We start from the raw sequence: 20,786 nt of genomic DNA on the forward strand, positions 1-20,786 counted from the left end.
GATAAACAGGGCTGCAGTGTGACTCTGCAGGCTGGGGGATAAACAGGGCTGCAGTGTGACTCTGCAGGCTGGGGGATAAACAGGGCTGTAGTGTGACTCTGCAGGCTGGGGGATAAACAGGGCTGCAGTGTGACTCTGCAGGCTGGGGGATAAACAGGGCTGTAGTGTGACTCTGCAGGCTGGGGGATAAACTGAAGTGAGGAGAGACTCTGTTATCAGTGATGTGCTCCAGGACTATGGACAGACACCCAGTCTAGCTGCCAAACAGAGTGGAATCTAGCTACGGACTGGACATTCAGATGGTGTTGCATTCCAACCTGAGACATCGTTTGACTCACTGGCCATTTGGCTAGCAGAACAGAATACAGTCTAAAGAATAAAGAGCTGACCCTAAAAACAGTGTGACCGTTTAAGTGTGACTGTTTTGTTTAGGAAGGGCCATTCTGAGTTCTGGCTAACAATAATTGAGAAAAATAGTGGTTTTGCTGTATGTGAAAAGGGGGTGCGTGGAGGATTTCTATGAAAAGGGGAGGGAGCGAGATCGAGAGAGAGGGAGTGTGTGAGTGAGAGAGAACGAAGGAACGAGGGAGAGGGCTGGATTAGGAGGCATTTGTAGAGAGCTGGGCACTAACGAGCTGGCATTTACCCCACAGAGGGGCTGGAAGAGTGGCAGGGAGAGAGAGGCAGGGGTGATCGCTTCCTTTCAGAACAACCCTTGAGTGCTCATTTACAGTTGAAACACTCAGCAAGGACTGCAGCCTCAGCAGTTCTCCAACCCTTTGGAAAGACAGTTCTGGGATGTGGGTACAGGGCTATGTTCCATTTTCCATGAATACTCCACCATGTTAACAGGCTCTGAATACTACTGGGGTGCTGTGGGCTCTCCCTTCTGACAGATTAGATTCCACCCCCTCAGAAAAGTGCAACTCCGTGGATCTCATTCAAGAAGAGTGACAACCACAGCAAGACATTAGACCATCCTAGTTCTTACCTTGCAACGAGAAGGCTGCCAGTTCCACTGCTGTGTCCAAAGGGCATTCTAACCTGTGATACGAGGAGGAGTGGACAATATATTATTGTCTGGATGCTGTCGTTTTCAACATGGAGGTACAGTCCGCTCTAGGCAAGGAGACTGTCTGAAGAGATCAGTCACAGCTGTTAGACCAGGGAACTACGGAGGTAATACAGTACACTGGATCGAACAGCCTGTGTCTGTCTCCAGAGCTCACGCTCTCTCACACACACTCACAACCCTGTATTATAGGATCACCACACAGACATGACAACTAATCCCCTGTATTGAAAACAGATACTAATATTCACACTACTTATGGATATAAATAATTCCATTCCCCAACATCAATTGTGTAATCCACTACTGTAGCTAAACCTCGTAGCATCTGTACCATGATGCAACAGAACAGATGTAGCCAAAATTAAATGATGTACTTTAGCCTACAGACATCAAATATGTTAAATATAATGAAGCACATGACCACATGAACTATACACTGATCTAATTTACTGTACATCTAATCTACTACAGGAAGAGGACAACTGTTGAGTGCGGAGGGTTACTTACCTGCCACTGAGGAGGTCTTGCTTTAGTTGTAATACAAATAGATATCTGAAGGAACAAAAAAAGGTCAAAAGTCCAGAAAACTGACCAATCAATCCAATGTTCATCAACATAAACGTTCTAAAAACAACTGGTTGATACTAATAACACGACGACGACGACAAGCTGACCTGGTCAACTCCTCGTGCAGGTTGTTGGGTTCTGAGGAGTAGAACTTAACTCTCATGTGAAGGCAGTATGGAGGTCCGACTGCACAGAGAAATAGGGGATGGAAGACCGAGATAAAGGAAAAGAACCCGAGGTGTGAAAGTTGGAATGCCAGTAATGAAATCAATCCATTTCTGTCTGTTACATGAAAGCACCAGTTTATCCATCTGTCATCAGTTTATCCAGTCTACGTCTCTACAGCTCTAGGTCTCCATTGGTACAGAAGGAGACAGTAGAAGAAAATATAGGTTGTGCATCTCCCGTGACTGTTAGGTAAAGAAGAGATACTTACTTTTGACTTGTTTTTTAATGCTTTTTGTAATGTCAAGCCAATGCTGCAAAAGATGAAAAAGACATCTGTGAGGCATGAACAATGTAAGAGGTAGAGGCTGGGGTTTAGGAGAGAGAGCGGTTTCCTCATCGCGCTGTGGCAGAGACCTTCAGTCCTCTTTCACACTCCTCTCCCCCACATTCCTCTCTCCTCTCCCTCCTTCCATGCCCTTCACACCATATCAGCATACACAAGCTGCTGGATCTCTGACAGATAGAGGCACTTCAAAATAACTTTCCCATAAGAAAAACCCTACATTAGAAAACCAAAAGTACGTAAACTGAACGTTGTTATTCAAAATCACTATTCCAGAGAGGAGTTGAGAGTGGCTAATTCTAACCAAAACAAACCCCTTCCAAATGTCTAGTCAGAACAAGGGTGGGTTGTAAATGGTTGTCTGTTCTTACCGGTACTTGTGCAGAGTCCATGAAGCGTAGTCCGAAGTAGTCCTTCTCTACGATGTCCAGATGGTACATGACCTGGTCAAACAGCTCCTCACCCTTGGCTTTTTTCTGACAGGACAGAGAGAGGTCAGAGGTCACAACACAGTCATTAGTCTGGAAGCAATGTCAGCAACCTAATCAATCATTCAACAGACAAGACATTTCACTGGGTTCTCTTTAGTATCTTGATAATTGTTTAATAATTCTGTAGTTCTGTAATTCTGTAATAATTCTGTAGTTCTGTATAACTGTTGCTAAATGGTATTCATTATGGTCAACAATACAAATAGAATGAGCGATTGTAGTGAAGTTTGACTGAGACACCACTGGTGGAAAAGAGAACATATGGATCTGTTTTAGGTGTTTGGTACTCTTCCCTGATATTTCATTCCCCAGACCCGGTGTTGATTTCATTGCCTCTGACTAGAAAACACCAGAAAGAGAGACAAACACTAAGTAGAACACATATTTTTGGCTTCACCCACTTTAAAAACCAGGCATATTGCCATGCTCAGAATCAGACGGAGAGCTAGCCAGTGCTACTCCTGTTTGTAGCCTGCAGCAGTACTAGCTAGTTCACTACACGGCAGGGCCAACTTCAAAACAGCTGGAAGGAAGGACAACCAAACGGAGGTTGCCATGGCAATCTGTTCGAAGGCACCTGCACAGCGAGTCAGTGGCTGGCTCATGTGGGCCCAGTCAGCCTCTCTACTCAACATCCTGACGACACAGCGTCCGGCCTGGAGCCCTGTCCTGTAGAGAGACATCTCTCAGCTAATGACTGATCTACAGTCAGCCTCTCTACTCGACATCCTGACGACACATCACCCGGCCTGGAGCCCTGTCCTGTAGAGAGACATCTCTCAGCTAATGACTGATCTACAGTCAGCCTCTCTACTCGACATCCTGACGACACATCACCCGGCCTGGAGCCCTGTCCTAGAGAGACATCTCTCAGCTAATGACTGATCTACAGTCAGTCGACATCCTGACGACACATCACCCGGCCTGGAGCCCTGTCCTGTAGAGAGACATCTCTCAGCTAATGACTGATCTACAGTCAGCCCTCTACTCGACATCCTGACGACACATCACCCGGCCTGGAGCCCTGTCCTGTAGAGAGACATCTCTCAGCTAATGACTGATCTACAGTCAGCCTCTCTACTCGACATCCTGACGACACATCACCCGGCCTGGAGCCCTGTCCTGTAGAGAGACATCTCTCAGCTAATGACTGATCTACAGTCAGCCTCTCTACTCGACATCCTGACGACACATCACCCGGCCTGGAGCCCTGTCCTGTAGAGAGACATCTCTCAGCTAATGACTGATCTACAGTCAGCCTATTAAAACAAAACGCTGCCACTGACTCCCCCTGTCCTGTCTCACTGGACCAGAGTGGAGAGACACAGCAAAAACAAAAGCCGTGGTTGGCTCGGCCACGCCACCGGGCCGCGGGTTGGCTCGGCCACGCCACCAGGCCGCGGGTTGGCTCGGCCACGCCACCGGGCCGCGGGTTGGCTCGGCCACGCCACCGGGCCGCGGGTTGGCTCGGCCACGCCTGAATGAACAACGCTTATAGAAGGGGAGAAATCAGCCCTTGTAGTGGATGGGAGAGTTCACGTCATCCGTTAGACTGTTTCTTTCGTGAACACAAGCAAAGCATTACTCAGAGGAGACACTCCCAAGTGCTCAAACAAGGGTAACTCACCACACTAAAAGACAGAGATTAATCATAAACAGTTACCACATGCAGCAAAGCCTGCAACAGTATCGCTGAAACCTAACAAACACATTACCGGTTGTGACACTGCTGTAGACATAGATAAAGCACACAGCCACACAACACCCTGCAGGGGAACAAACATTGACATTAGCAGAGAGGACACATGCCTGTCCTGCCCATCTCTGGTCCAGCGTGCTATGCTAGTGTGGTCATGATGAGAGGAGAGGATGGTGCCATTGCACAGTGTTAGCCCCAGCCTGCCGGATGCTCACGCAGGCCCCATGAAGTTGGCATAGCTCACAAAGGAGCCCCGCAGCCAGGGACAATAGACACAAAGCAGCCCCGCAGCCAGGGACAATAGACACAAAGGAGCCCCGCAGCCAGGGACAATAGACACAAAGGAGCCCCGTAGCCAGGGACAAGACACAAAGGAGCCCCGCAGCCAGGGACAATAGACACAAAGGAGCCCCGCAGCCAGGGACAATAGACACAAAGGAGCCATTGTACGCTCCAGTGAACCCCGGGCCTCGCTGCCACACTGTTCACCAGAGGTTTCCAGCCTGCCCGGCCAACTATCTGCCTGGAGACACAGTTACATGTCTAAGGCTGCTCGATGCATGCACGTCAGAGAGCCACTGGGGCAGGACAGAGGGAGGGGACAAGAAACATGGCAGCCCTCCTCCTAACATAGTCTTAAAGCTCAAGGCTCCCTCATTCAGACTGGAGTCCAGTAGCTGTCCGAGGAGAGGTGAATCATCAGGTTCTCCACTGTGCTGCCTGTCTGAAGAGGGAGGAAACCCTTTGGGTGGGCATACCCAAGCCTTCAACCATCTTGGTAAGGGCAATAAACATGCTACGCCACACAGTTTCTTTAAGAGTTATTCTGGACTGTTGACTAGCACTAAAACCTAACTCATTGTTAAATCAGAATGCATTAGGCCTGTTTAGGTAACAACATCAGTTTCTACTGACCAAGTGAGCACAAGTCCCCTCCATGGTATCCTTACAGTGAAAAGGACTGGACAGTGAACATGCAAAGATGTTTCTAAAATAAGTTGAATCATTCATGGTTTTACAAATACCAGCCCTATTGGTCAACATGTTTATTCACTCTGTTTAATCCCACTATTCCAGCTAGTCCCCAGTGTGGCTGCAGGAGCAGCATGCTAGTCAGACATCACACAGAGCATGTAAACAAAGGAACAGCCCATTAGACCCGAAGCTGTCTCAGAACACCAACACCAGGCCTTGACGATTAGAATCACTCAGTGAGTTATTGCCTGGGGAGCCAATCAACAGCCTAAACAGAACATTGGTTAGTGTAAAGGGAAGAAGAACACACAACTAAAAAAAACAGCAGTTCTGCTTTGCTGTGTAACACTTAAAGGGGGAATTTGCAGTAGGTGGAAACAGTAGGTGGAAACAGTAGGTGGAAACAGTAGGTGGAAACAGTAGGTGGAAACAGTAGGTGGAAACAGTAGGTGGAAACAGTAGGTGGAAACAGAGCCACGGCCGCACCACCATTGTTATTGTTGCCGAGCTGACGTCGTGCTGCGTGGTTAGAAAATGCCAGTACACATTGTGCTCTTCTCTTGTGAGTGCAATGATGTCCGAGGAGGGAAAAACAGTGTTTCGTGGTTTACAGGAACTTATTTGTTGTTGAATATCACAGACGGATGTCATCAGGACTCTTAACGGTAGAGATACACAGCCACAGCGAACACCTTATGTACCTTCCCATGAAAATGAAGAAGCTATTCGAAAACTACCCACTGTTTCTCATGTCTGTAATTAAAAGACTCATTCGGTCCTGCACAGCAGCATGAGAGACAGTACTGATGGGACTGAACAAAGACGGTTACATCCAAGTTGAGAAACCTGGGGTGTATTCATTATGTCTCGCAACGAAAACCGTTTAAGAACCAAACAGAGCAGACGGAATGAAATGGAGAGGGACCTACTTGAATTTGTCCAATAGAAACTCTTGTTTTCATTTCAATACTTTTTCCATTTGTACTAAACCTTGTTGCAAAACAATTTACAACAGATGAAACGTTTTGCAACATAATTTGCATAATGAATACACCCCTGAACTCCAAACACTCTTCAGACAAACAGTGCACTATTCCATGTTGTAATAAGTCTCTACCAGCAATGCAAACAGAGGCATTGAAAAACAGAATAAACAAATGGAGAAGCACTGTATAATTAAGCAATAAGGCACAAGGGGGTGTGGTATACATGTCCAATGTACCATGGCTAAGCACTGTTCTTAAGCACGACACAATGCGGAGTGCCTGGATATAGTCGTTAGCCGTGGTATATTGGCCATATACCACAAACTCCTGAGGTGTCATAATGCTATTATAAACATAACTAGAACAGTAAAAAAAATACTAAATCTGGTCATAACCGTGGTATAAGGTCTGTTATAAACTGGGTGATTCGAATGCTGTTCTAATTACGTCGGTAACCAGTGTATAATGCAATAAGGTACCTTGGGTGTTTGTGGTACATGGCCAATAAATACACTCTACCATGGCTAAGGGCTGTATCCAGGGAATCTGTGTTGCGTCCTGCATAAGAACAGCCCTTAGCCGTGGTATATTGGACATATACCCTACCCCCTTGTGCCTTATTGCTTAAATATACCACATCTGTCAGCCAATCAGCATTCAGGGCTCGAACCACCAGGTTTATAAATAGACCTATAGCATTAGTGGAATACCAGAGTGGGATCAAAAGATCAGGTATTCAACTGGATTGACAGCTGGAATGCCTTAGAAATTGTAACCCAGAGAAATAAAAGAGGACATTGAGGGACAAGTCTTCTCACTGGAGAAGAGTATCTCCATTCTAGAGGTCGACCGATTAGGATTTTTCAACACCGATACCGATTATTGGAGGACCAAAAAAAGCAGATAGTGATTAAATCAGACAATTTTATTATTTATTTATTTGTAATAATGACCATTACAATAGTGAATGTATATTATATTAAGTTAAAAATAAGTGTTCAATAAAATCAATTTAGCCTCAAATAAATAATGAAACATGTTCAATTTGGTTTAAATAATGCAAAAACAAAGTGTTGGAGAAGAAAGTAAAAGTGCAATATGTGCCATGTAAAAACGCTAACGGTTAAGTTCCTTGCTCAGAACATGAGAACATATGAAAGCTGGTGGTTCCTTTTAACAGGAGTCTTCAATATTCCCAGGTAAGAAGTTTTAGGTTGTAGTTAAAGGAATTATAGGACTATTTCTCTCTATACCATTTGTATTTCATATCCCTTTGACTATTGGATGTTCTTATAGGCACTTTAGTATTGCCAATGAAGTCATAAACAGCTCAATGCTTGAAGCACAGCGAAGAGCTGCTGGCAAACACACAAAAGTGCTGTTTGAATGAATGCTTACGAGCCTGCTGCTGCCTACCACCGCTCAGTCAGACTGCTCTATCAAATATCAAATCATAAACTTAATAACATAATAACACACAGAAATACAAGTTGTAGGTCATTAATATGGTAAAATCCGGAAACTATTATACTTATTTAGAGATTTTTTAAATTTTTTATTCTTTCAGTGAAATACAGAACCGTTCCGTATTTTATCTAACGGGTGGCATCCATGAGTCTAAATATACCTGTTACATTGCACAACCTTCAATGTGTCATAACTACGTAAAATTCTGGCAAATTAGTTCGCAACGAGCCAGGCAGCCCAAACTGTTGCATATACCCTGACTCTGTGTGCAAGGAACGCAAGAGAAGTGACAATTTCCCTAGTTTAATATTGCCTGCTAACATGAATTTCTTTCAACTAAATATGCAGGTTTAAAAATATACTTCTATGTATTGACTTTAAGAAAAGCTTTGATGTGTCTGGTTAGGTACATTTGTGCAACGATTATGCTTTCTTCGCAAATGCGCTTTGGTTAAATCATCCCCCGTTTGGCAAAGTTGGCTGTCTTTGTTAGGAAGAAATATTCTTCACAGTTCGCAACGAGCCAGGCGGCCCAAACTGCTGCATATACCCTGACTCTGTTGCACAGATTGCAAGAGAAGTGACACAACTTCCCTAGTAATTTATTTTAAATGTTAGCAGGCAATATTAACTAAATATGCAGGTTTAAAAATATATACTTGTGTATTGATTTTAAGAAAGGCGTTGATGTTTATGGTTAGGTACACATTGGTGCAACGACAGTGCTTTTTTCACATGCGCTTGTTAAATCACCCGTTTGGCGAAGTAGGCTATGATTCAATGATAAATTAACAGGCACCGCATCGATTATATGCACCGCAGGACAAGCTAGATAAACTAGTAATATCATCAACCATGTGTAGTTAACTAGTGATTATGTTAAGATTAACATAAGTTAATAAGTTTGATGCTAGCTAGCACCTTACCTTGGCTCCTTGCTGCACTCGCAGTCTCCTCGTGGAGTGCAATGTAATCGGCCATTGATCGGTGTCCAAAAATGCCGATTACCGATTGCTATGAAAACTTTAAAATCGCCCATTACGATGAAATCGGTCGACCTCTACACCATTCACTTGGCTCCTGGTTGTGGGTAGGGCATAGGGTTGGGCAATATGGCTTAAAAATGTAAATAAATGTTTTTCCAACTTCCATTCACGAGATAGACGCAGAGCTGAGTGCCTCAATACAGCATTTAGCTGTGGTATATTAGCCATATACTACAAACCCCCGAGGTGCACAGCACAGGCGCGAAGGAGACCAAAGTCCAAAAAGACAACATGAGACAAACACACATAAAAATTAAAATACCAAGAATACTTGCAATACAGGCATATGGAATATGGAGCAAAAACATACATACAAATTCATTTGATATATCGCTCAGACCTAGTAGGTCATGTGACCAGGTGTGCTGTGGAGGGGTCATGGAATGAATTACCAGTGATCAACAGCACACAGTCCTATACATATACACACACTGGCATGCAGGTCTAATGCCAAGACCGTAGAGGAACTCTCTCAGTAACAGCACACTGAGACTAGGGCAATGAGCTAGTAGCTACCATCTTCTCCACCTCACCCTGAGAACAGGTCCACAACATGACCAGGATCTCAGAGCAATGGAAAGAGCGGGATCTCAGAGCAATGGAAAGAGCGGGATCTCAGAGCAATGGATGGAGCGGGATCTCAGAGCAATGGAAAGAGCGGGATCTCAGAGCAATGGATGGAGCTGGTCACTAAGTACTATACAGCAGAGCCATATGCATGGGAATGGACTGAAACAAGCACCAATGGCACACAGAGAGCATCAGCCTCAGGGCACCTGGCATGACCAAAAACATGTGTCTGCTCTGTCCTTCCATTTAAAATACCTTTTGAAAGCCCTGTACCAAGTATTCCCTCGTTTACTTCCTCATGGGGTGTGCCTTGACATCAGTTGAAACTCAAACAACAGGTTAGAGATTCAGAATCTTTCCCATTGTGTTGTGTGTAAAGTCTCACCGCTAGGTCCACACTGACGTCTGTGCCGTCCAGCATTGACACACAGCAGGTGATGACAGACTTGGAGTCCCCGGCAGCAGGGATGTGTGTGGTGGCCCGCTGGGCCTCTCTCAACCGGGCCTTGTCAGCATGCTTACGGATGGACTGCCGACCCAGCGTCCGGCGGAGGAAACTCAGCATGGTGGGGCCTGGTGAACACTACCTGCACATGCGAGAGAAAGGATTAAATTATACAATCGGTTGAGTTCCTCAATCAGATCGTGATGTTAAAAGGTGGACTGCAGCTTTGTTTGAACTTTTCCCGTTGAAAAGCAATATCACAAGTATACAGTTGAAGTCAGAAGTTTACATACACTTAGGTTGGAGTCATTAAAACTCTTTTTATCAACCACTCCACACATTTCTTGTTAACAAACTGTAGTTTTGGCAAGTCGGTTAGGACATCTACTTTGGCAATGACAAGTATTTTTTCCAACAATTGTATACACACATATTATTTCACTATATCAAAATTCAAGTGGGTCAGAAGTTTACATACACTAAGTTGACTGTGCCTTTAAACAGCTTGGAAAATTCCAGAAAACGATGTCATGGCTTTAGAAGCTTCTGATAGGCTAATTGACATCATTTGAGTCAATTGGAGGTGTACCTGTGGATGTATTTCAAGGCCTACCTTCAAACTCAGTGCCTTTTTCCTTGACATCATGGGAAAATCAAAAGAAATCAGCAAAGACCTCAGGAAAAAGAATTGTAGACCTCCACAAGTCTGGTTCATCCTTGGGAGCAATTTCCAAATGCCTGAAGGTACCAAATTCACCTGTACAAACAATAGTACGTAAGTATAAACACCATGGGACCACACAGCCGGCATACCACTCAGGAAGCAGACAGGTTCCGTCTACTTGCGATGAACATACTTTGGTGCGAAAAGTGCAAATCAATCCCAGAACAGCAAAAAAAATGGTGGATATATTGAAGCAACATCTCAAAACATCAGTCAGGAAGTTAAAGCTTGGTCGCAAATGGGTCTTCCAAATGGACAATGACACCAAGCATACTTCCAAAGTTGTGGCAAAATGGCTTAAGGACAACAAAGTTAAGGTATTGGAGTGGCCATCACAAAGCCCTGACCTCAATCCCATAGAACATTTGTTGGCAGAACTGAAAAAGTGTGTGCGAGCAAGGAGGCCTACAAACCTGACTCAGTTACACCAGCTCTGTCAGGAAACATGGCTAACTGGAGAGACGCAATCCGAAGCGGTGCAGCCAGCGGGTTTCCCCACGCATCGCGCGGACAGAAACAAACATCTTTCTGGTAAGAAGAGGGGCGGGGGCGTATGCCTTATGACTAACGTGACATGGTGTGATGACAGAAACATACAGGAACTCAAATCCTTCTGTTCACCTGATTTAGAATTCCTCACAATCAAATGTAGACCGCATTATCTACCAAGAGAATTCTCTTCGATTATAATCACAGCCGTATATATCCCCCAAGCAGACACATCGATGGCACTGAACAAACTTTATTTAACTCTCTGCAAACTGGAAACGATTTATCCGGAGGCTGCATTCATTGTAGCTGGGGATTTTAACAAGGCTAATCTGAAAACAAGACTCCCTAAATTTTATCAGCATATCGATTGCGCAACCAGGGGTGGAAAGACCCTGGATCATTGTTACTCTAACTTCCGCGACGCATATAAGGCCCTGCCCCGCCCCCTTTCGGAAAAGCTGACCACGACTCCATTTTGTTGATCCCTGCCTACAGACAGAAACTAAAACAAGAGGCTCCCACGCTGAGGTCTGTCCAACGCTGGTCCGACCAAGCTGACTCCACACTCCAAGACTGCTTCCATCACGTGGACTGGGAGATGTTTCGTATTGCGTCAGACAACAACATTGACGAATACGCTGATTCGGTGTGCGAGTTCATTAGAACGTGCGTTGAAGATGTCGTTCCCATAGCAACGATTAAAACATTCCCTAACCAGAAACCTTGGATTGATGGCAGCATTCGTGTGAAACTGAAGGCACGAACCACTGCTTTTAATCAGGGCAAGGTGTCTGGTAACATGGCTGAATACAAACAGTGCAGCTATTCCCTCCGCAAGGCTATCAAACAAGCTAAGCGCCAGTACAGAGACAAAGTAGAATCTCAATTCAACGGCTCAGACACAAGAGGCATGTGGCAGGGTCTACAGTCAATCACGGACTACAGGAAGAAACCCAGCCCAGTCACGGACCAGGATGTCTTGCTCCCAGGCAGACTAAATAACTTTTTTGCCCGCTTTGAGGACAATACAGTGCCACTGACACGGCCTGCAACGAAAACATGCGGTCTCTCCTTCACTGCAGCCGAAGTGAGTAAGACATTTAAACGTGTTAACCCTCGCAAGGCTGCAGGCCCAGACGGCATCCCCATCCTCAGAGCTTGCGCAGACCAGCTGGCCGGTGTGTTTACGGACATATTCAATCAATCCCTATACCAGTCTGCTGTTCCCACATGCTTCAAGAGGGCCACCATTGTTCCTGTTCCCAAGAAAGCTAAGGTAACTGAGCTAAACGACTACCGCCCCGTAGCACTCACATCCGTCATCATGAAGTGCTTTGAGAGACTAGTCAAGGACCATATCACCTCCACCCTACCTGACACCCTAGACCCACTCCAATTTGCTTACCGCCCAAATAGGTCCACAGACGATGCAATCTCAACCACACTGCACACTGCCCTAACCCATCTGGACAAGAGGAATACCTATGTGAGAATGCTGTTCATCGACTACAGCTCGGCATTCAACACCATAGTACCCTCCAAGCTCGTCATCAAGCTCGAGACCCTGGGTCTCGACCCCGCCCTGTGCAACTGGGTTCTGGACTTCCTGACGGGCCGCCCCCAGGTGGTGAGGGTAGGCAACAACATCTCCTCCCCGCTGATCCTCAACACTGGGGCCCCACAAGGGTGCGTTCTGAGCCCTCTCCTGTACTCCCTGTTCACCCACGACTGCGTGGCCATGCACGCCTCCAACTCAATCATCAAGTTTGCGGACGACACAACAGTGGTAGGCTTGATTACCAACAACGACGAGACGGCCTACAGGGAGGAGGTGAGGGCCCTCAGAGTGTGGTGTCAGGAAAATAACCTCACACTCAACGTCAACAAAACTAAGGAGATGATTGTGGACTTCAGGAAACAGCAGAGGGAACACCCCCATCCACATCAATGGAACAGTAGTGGAGAGGGTAGCAAGTTTTAAGTTCCTCGGCATACACATCACAGACAAACTGAATTGGTCCACTCACACAGACAGCATCGTGAGGAAGGCGCAGCAGCGCCTCTTCAACCTCAGGAGGCTGAAGAAATTCAGCTTGTCACCAAAAGCACTCACAAACTTCTACAGATGCACAATCGAGAGCATCCTGGCGGGCTGTATCACCGCCTGGTATGGCAACTGCACCGCCCTCAACCGTAAGGCTCTCCAGAGGGTAGTGAGGTCTGCACAACGCATCACCGGGGGCAAACTACCTGCCCTCCAGGACACCTACACCACCCGATGCTACAGGAAGGCCATAAAGATCATCAAGGACATCAACCACCCGAGCCACTGCCTGTTCACCCCGCTGTCATCCAGAAGGCGAGGTCAGTACAGGTGCATCAAAGCTGGGACCGAGAGACTGAAAAACAGCTTCTATCTCAAGGCCATCAGACTGTTAAACAGCCACCACTAACATTGAGTGGCTACTGCCAACACACTGTCAATGACACTGACTCTACTCCAGCCACTTTAATAATGGGAATTGATGGGAAATGATGTAAATATATCACTAGCCACTTTAAACAATGCTACCTTATATAATGTTACTTACCCTACATTATTCATCTCATATGCATACGTAGATACTGTACTCTATATCATCGACTGCATCCTTATGGAATACATGTATCACTAGCCACTTTAACTATGCCACTTGGTTTACATACTCATCTCATATGTATATACTGTACTCGATATCATCTACTGTATCTTGCCTATGCTGCTCTGTACCATCACTCATTCATATATCCTTATGTACATATTCTTTATCCCCTTACACTGTGTATAAGACAGTAGTTTTTTTTTGGAATTGTTAGTTAGATTACTTGTTCGTTATTACTGCATTGTTGGAACTAGAAGCACAAGCATTTCGCTACACTCGCATTAACATCTGCTAACCATGTGTATGTGACAAATAAAATTTGATTTGATTTGATTTGATTTGAGGAATGGGCCACAATTCACCCAATTTATTGTGGAAGGCTGCCTGAAACGTTTGACCCAAGTTAAACAATTTAAAGGCAATGCTACCAAATACAAATTGAGTGTATGTAAACGTCAGACCCACTGGGAATGTGATGAAAGAAATTAAAAGCGGAAATAAATCACTCTACTATTATTGACATTTCACATTATTAAAATAAAGTGGTGATCCTAACTGACCTAAAACAGGGAATTTTTAATCGGATTAAAATGTCAGGAATTGTGAAAAACTGAGTTTAAATGTATTTGGCTAAGGTGTATGTAAACTTCTGACTTCAACTGTACACACACTAAAGTACAAAATAGCTATTTTTTGTTCAGTCTGTTAAATACTGTGACAGAAGCCGCATCAGTATACGTCTAAGGAGGAACACATCAAATATAAAATTGTGTGACTCATATCACAGCAACTAAGTTCTCTTCTCGGCCTATTACTTTAATACAATGTTATGTAGACTCCCCACAAATAGTTGTTGTTGCTCCAAATGGCTTGGCAATGAAGTTGTGAAGAAACACTTGCTGTGTTAACACCAACTTCACCACTGTCAGCAATATGCAGGTTATTCGCCATGACATCACTACATCCAATGGGGCTGGAAAGGTGACAATTTTACACAAGTGTTATGGACTGACAATTTGGACTAACGTTACCTATTATTAGTGAAGTTACTGTAGTGGGCTAGTTAACTAGAAATATTTGCCCCAATAAATACCGTTATAACGTTACTAGCCTAGCTTTGGGCCAAAACATTGTGAGTCTGTGGGACCGATGAACCCATCATGAGCGACAGGGTTGACAAGCCGTTACCTATTGTGAGGATGCTGAAGCGACAGATGAAACAAGTCCGACATTCACACTTACTGATGTCGCCGATGGCCACTTGTAGATCCGAAAGTCCTATACTATAAGCAATACTCGCAAAATACTTGCCGATATCTAAAACAATAGCCAAACCACTTGCCTGTTCCACCTTCACAAAGTATAACTAATACGTGTCCATGGTTGACATGTAGTCTTACTAGTGTTACAATAATTCCTACTCGATAAGCCAACGAGACAATTTTCACAAGTCCCAAGAGAAGTGGGAGGCAAAGCACAAAATTCCCCTCAGGAAATGACGTCGAAATAAATCCCTAACAAAACTGCGATTTGCATTTAAAGGGACACTTGGGTGTTTCTATAATCATGAAAATGAAATAGTAAAACAAACACGTCCTCCCAACTTCACTATCATTAGGTGTTGTTTCAGATTATGCCCATTTTATCATGCATCGAATCGCATACACATATTTACGTTAGTAGACCTTATTGCGGGTGTAGGAAAAGGAGAAGACCAAAGTATAATATATATACATATTCGGAAAGTATTCAGACCCCTTGACTTTCCACATTGTTACGTTACAGCCCTATTCTAAAAACTTTTCCTCATCAATCAACACACAATAGCCCATAATGACTAAGTGTTCCTCCCATTCTTCTCTGCAGATCCTCTCAAGCTTTGTCAGGTTGGACTGGAGCATCGCTGCACAGTTATTTTCAGGTTTTCAGGTCTCTCCAGAGATGTTAGATCGGGTTCAAGTCCGGGCTCTCCCTGGGCCACTGAAGGACATTCAGAGACCTGTCCCGAAGTCACTCCTGCATTGTCTTGGCTGTGTGCTTAGGGTTGTTGTCCTGTTTAATGGTGAACTGTCGCCTCAGTCTGAGGTCCTGAGCACTCTGGAGCGGATTTTCATCAAGGATCTCTGTACTTTGCTCCGTTCTTCTTTCCATCAATCCGGACTAGTCTCACAAGCCCTGCTGCTGGAAAAAAAATCCCCACAGCATGATGCTGCCACCACCATGCTTCACCGTAGGAATGGTGCCAGATTTCCTCCAGACATGACATTTGTCATTCAGGCCAAAGAGTTCAATCTTGTTTCCCATGGTTTGAGAGTCCTTTAGGTGCCTTTTGGCAAACTCCAAGCCGGCTGTCATGTGCCTTTTACTGCGGAGTGGCTTTTGTCTGTCCACTCTACCATAAAGGCCTGATTGGTGGATTGCCTTTCTGGAAGGTTCTCCCATCTCCACAGAGGAACTCTGTCATAGTGACCATCAGGTTCTTGGTCACCTCCCTGACCAAGGTCCTTCTCCCCCGATTGCTCAGTTTGGCTGGGCGGCCAGCTCTAGGAAGAGTCTTGGTGGTTCCAAACTTCTTCCATTTAAGAATGATGGAGGCCACTGTGTTCTTGGGGACCTTCAGTGCTGCAGAAATGTTTTGCTTCCCTTCCCCAGATCTGTGCCTCGACACAATCTTCTCTCGGTGCTCGACGGGCAATTCATTTGACCACATGGCATGGTTTTTGCTCTTACGTGCACTGTCAACTGAGTGACCTTATTTAGACAGGTTATTCACACACTAGAATACAGTACATACATATTTATTTTATTTATTTATTTCACCTTTATTTAACCAGGTAGGCTAGTTGAGAACACCTTTATTTAACCAGGTAGGCTAGTTGAGAACACCTTTATTTAACCAGGTAGGCCAGTTGAGAACACCTTTATTTAACCAGGTAGGCCAGTTGAGAACACCTTTATTTAACCAGGTAGGCCAGTTGAGAACACCTTTATTTAACCAGGTAGGCCAGTTGAGAACACCTTTATTTAACCAGGTAGGCTACTTGAGAACACCTTTATTTAACCAGGTAGGCCAGTTGAGAACACCTTTATTTAACCAGGTAGGCTACTTGAGAACACCTTTATTTAACCAGGTAGGCTAGTTGAGAACACCTTTATTTAACCAGGTAGGCAAGTTGAGAACACCTTTATTTAACCAGGTAGGCCAGTTGAGAACACCTTTATTTAACCAGGTAGGCCAGTTGAGAACACATTTATTTAACCAGGTAGGCCAGTTGAGAACACCTTTATTTAACCAGGTAGGCCAGTTGAGAACAAGTTCTCATTTACGATTGCGACCTGGCCAAGATAAAGCAAAGCAGTTCGACACATACAACAACACAGAGTTACACATGGAGTAAAACAAACATACAGTCAATAATACAGTATAAACAAGTCTATATACAATGTGAGCAAATGAGGTGAGAAGGGAGGTAAAGGCAAAAAAGGCCATGGTGGCAAAGTAAATACAATATAGCAAGTAAAACACTGGAATGGTAGTTTTGCAATGGAAGAATGTGCAAAGTAGAAATAAAATAATGGGGTGCAAAGGAGCAAAATAAATAAATAAATTAAAATTAAATACAGTTGGGAAAGAGGTAGTTGTTTGGGCTAAATTATAGGTGGGCTATGTACAGGTGCAGTAATCTGTGAGCTGCTCTGACAGTTGGTGCTTAAAGCTAGTGAGGGAGATAAGTGTTTCCAGTTTCAGAGATTTTTGTAGTTCGTTCCAGTCATTGGCAGCAGAGAACTGGAAGGAGAGGCGGCCAAAGAAAGAATTGGTTTTGGGGGTGACTAGAGAGATATACCTGCTGGAGCGTGTGCTACAGGTGGGAGATGCTATGGTGACCAGCGAGCTGAGATAAGGGGGGACTTTACCTAGCAGAAGTGGGTGAAACAGTATGTAGAGATTATTAAAGTGACCAGTGTTCCATGTCTATGTACTGTACTTAGGCAGCAGCCTCTAAGGTGTATGGTTGAGTAACCGGGTGGTAAGCGCATAGTGACAGTGACTAAAATTCTGGGCAGGGTACTGGGCAGAGGTCAGCTCGTCATGACTATTTAAAAGTCTGATGGCCTTGAGATTGAAAAACAGCTTCTGTCTCGGTCCCAGCTTTGATGCAACTGTACTGACCTCACCTTCTGGATGGTAGCGAGGTGAACAGGCCGTGGTTGATCTCCTTGATGATTTTTTTTGGCCTTCCTGTGACACCGGCTGCTGTAGATGTCCTGGAGGACAGGCAGTGTGCCCCCGGTGATACGTTGGGAAGACCGCAGACTGCACCACCCTCTGGAGAGCCCTGCGGTTGCAGACTGTACAGTTGTTGTACCAGGTGGTGATACAGCCCGACAGGATGCTCTCAATGGTGCATCTATAAAAGTTGGTGAGGGTCTAAGGGGCCAAGCCAAATTTCTTCAGCCTCCTGAGGTTGAAGAGGCACTGTTGCACCTTCTTCACCACACTGTGAGTGGACCATTTCAGATTGTCAGTAACATGTATGCTAAGGAACTTGAAGCTTTTCACTTTCTCCAATGCGGCCCCGTCGAATACTGGGCATTCCGGTAGATCATTTCATATAGGAAGTGCATTCAGTAACAGATTATTCCTCAATCTCAATGTTTTTAAACTGCATCATGTCAGTGTAAAACATGTGTTTTTATTTTTTCAAAAAGACCAAATATCTACTCTATGATTCCTCTCCATTTAACAACAGCGCCACTTACTGACCATGTTGATGGCCTATTTATTGCCTTACCTCTCTTATCCTACCTCATTTGCACATGCTGTATATAGATTTTTCCACTGTATTATTGATTGTATGTTTGTTTATTCCATGTGTAACTCTGTGTTGTTGTATGTGTCAAACTGCTTTGCTTTATCTTGGCCAGGTCGCAGTTGCAAATGAGAACTTACCTACCTGGTTAAGCAAAGGTGAAATAAATAAAAATGGCTTCAGTGTGATCTTCATGGATGTGTCATCAGAAGCCCTAGAAATAAAAGAAACGCACACCTATTTAGGCGAGGTGCTGGCTAGCGGAGTCGAAAACTTAAATACTTGCGGCTCTCATCATCATCTGCCCTGCCATGGATATCCAGACTGTACCTGTGCACTCCATTCCAACATGCTCAATGCTTAACTTAAAAGCGGACACAAAGCAAACAGGGAAATATGTCTAATTTAGGCTATTGGAACGTGGGAGGTTGATCACCTACAGGTAGAAATGCTATTATTTTAGGCTTCTTACATTTATGCTACTATTTAAATAATCGATGCATCAGTCACACTTCTGAAATGTAGAATTTGGAATACAGTTGTGTCTGTGTGTGAGTTAGGTAAACATAACATCAATCTACTATCAAAACATTGCATTGACCTCACTGTTGCAGTGTGGAAAAGCAACGTTATTAATGTACCGTTGCAGATTTCAATTTCACTTCGATTTTTAAAACACAAGTTCGGCATTCTCTATATAAAAACATTTGAACTCACAAATCATTTTCCCTTTTATTTTAAAGATTTTTTTTATATACACACACAACATTGTATTTACATGGTCTAGTATATTTACACAACATTAACAAGTGGCACTGTATAGTTTGGAGTTTTGGTTCCCTACAGGTGTCTTAAAAAACAAATTCAATGATAAATAAAAATTTGACACCACTTTCTGTTTCTGACACACTCAGTAGCGAGCATGGCTACCCAGTCATCTGCAAAGTGCTGTCCATTCTTAATAAACAAGAACTGTGGTTTCAGTTTTACAAAAATACAACTCATCCACCCTCCAATACCTACCCCACTTCCCTTCCCTCTTGCTTCCAAACAGAACCCCACAGTACCCCCGATATGCTATCACAACACACATCTCAATGCTGGACATTCATGATAATTAACATTTGATGATTCTGGAAACCCAAGTGTTGTATGTGGAATTCTGTAGTGTGGTCTTTTTGATGTGCCATCATAATACTCAGGCAAAAGAGTGAGTGAGCTCCATGTATGATCCCAAAAAAAAAAAAAAAAAAAAAAAATCAAATGAGGGTTTTGTGGATTCCACACAACGGGCTGATGACCCACCGTAGCGGCCCGTGAGAGAGAATTTACTGTACGGGCTTCTGACAGCGTGGACACATTGGTCACAATGTACTCACTCCCAATGCACCTGCTATAGATGCATCAGAGTCTACTCAGCAGGTCAAGTAGATGGAACTATGGCAAATTAGTTAACAAGAAAGCAGGCTTCAATCCTGGTATCCAATATTGAGCTAGAAATGAGGACCAGCTTAAGGTGAAATGGTAGGGGCTTCGCTGATGGTTACACAGACACAGCATCACCAGGAGGCAGGGCATAATACATACACACAACAGAAACTGCTAAAAATACACATGCGTGCTGCACTCTCTCACCCATACACACCCCCCCACACACACACTACTAAAAATACACATGCGTGCTGCACCCTACACCCCCTCTCACCCATACACACCCCACACACACACACACTACTAAAAATACACATGCGTGCTGCACTCTCTCACCCATACACCCCCCCCACACACACACACACTACTAAAAATACACATGCGTGCTGCACTCTCTCACCCATACACACACCCCCACACACACACACACACACTACTAAAAATACACATGCGTGCTGCACTCTCTCACCCATACACCCCCCCCACACACACTACTAAAAATACACATGCGTGCTGCACTCTCTCACCCATACACACACACACACACACACACACACACACACACACACACACACACACACACACACACACACACACACACACACACACACACACACACACTGCACTCTCCCACATCGCACATCGGAGAGGGTGGCACAAGATGCCAGCAGCCAGGTAACCAAACAAAGCAAGAAAGACTCTTTCATGAGAAGAAGAGTAGCTCAAACTAAACATGCTGATAACTCCAAATACAATATAAGAGCTGATGACAATGTGAACACAGTTGAACCAGTGTGAAAAGAAGGACACCTCTTGTTGCGGGATGTTTGAGTGAAAAATGTCATAACTGTGTT

The 20,786-nt window shown here is 44.5% G+C and overlaps 1 protein-coding gene across 5 annotated transcripts in view; it reads right to left on the reverse strand.

Moving 5' to 3' along the window:
• Positions 1 to 15,170, reverse strand: part of LOC112225624 (band 4.1-like protein 5) — a 54,906-nt gene extending 39,736 nt beyond the window's left edge. For 4 of the 5 annotated variants that reach the window (XM_024389742.2, XM_024389741.2, XM_024389739.2 and 1 more), the window contains exons 1-7: positions 14,933 to 15,170; positions 9,773 to 9,974; positions 2,525 to 2,629; positions 2,079 to 2,121; positions 1,750 to 1,828; positions 1,583 to 1,627; positions 992 to 1,044 (exon numbers count right to left, since the gene is read on the reverse strand). In XM_024389742.2, coding sequence (XP_024245510.1) covers positions 992 to 1,044; positions 1,583 to 1,627; positions 1,750 to 1,828; positions 2,079 to 2,121; positions 2,525 to 2,629; positions 9,773 to 9,952 — 505 coding nt within the window. In that variant the 5' untranslated portion in view covers positions 9,953 to 9,974; positions 14,933 to 15,170. Of the gene's footprint in view, positions 1 to 991; positions 1,045 to 1,582; positions 1,628 to 1,749; positions 1,829 to 2,078; positions 2,122 to 2,524; positions 2,630 to 9,772; positions 9,975 to 14,878 lie in introns of all 5 variants that reach the window. The other variant, XM_024389740.2, reaches the window with a different exon arrangement.
• Positions 15,171 to 20,786: the final 5,616 nt, after the last annotated feature.

This window comes from Oncorhynchus tshawytscha, linkage group LG26, assembly GCF_018296145.1.
Source record: "Oncorhynchus tshawytscha isolate Ot180627B linkage group LG26, Otsh_v2.0, whole genome shotgun sequence".
In the NCBI taxonomy this organism is placed as follows: domain Eukaryota; kingdom Metazoa; phylum Chordata; class Actinopteri; order Salmoniformes; family Salmonidae; genus Oncorhynchus; species Oncorhynchus tshawytscha.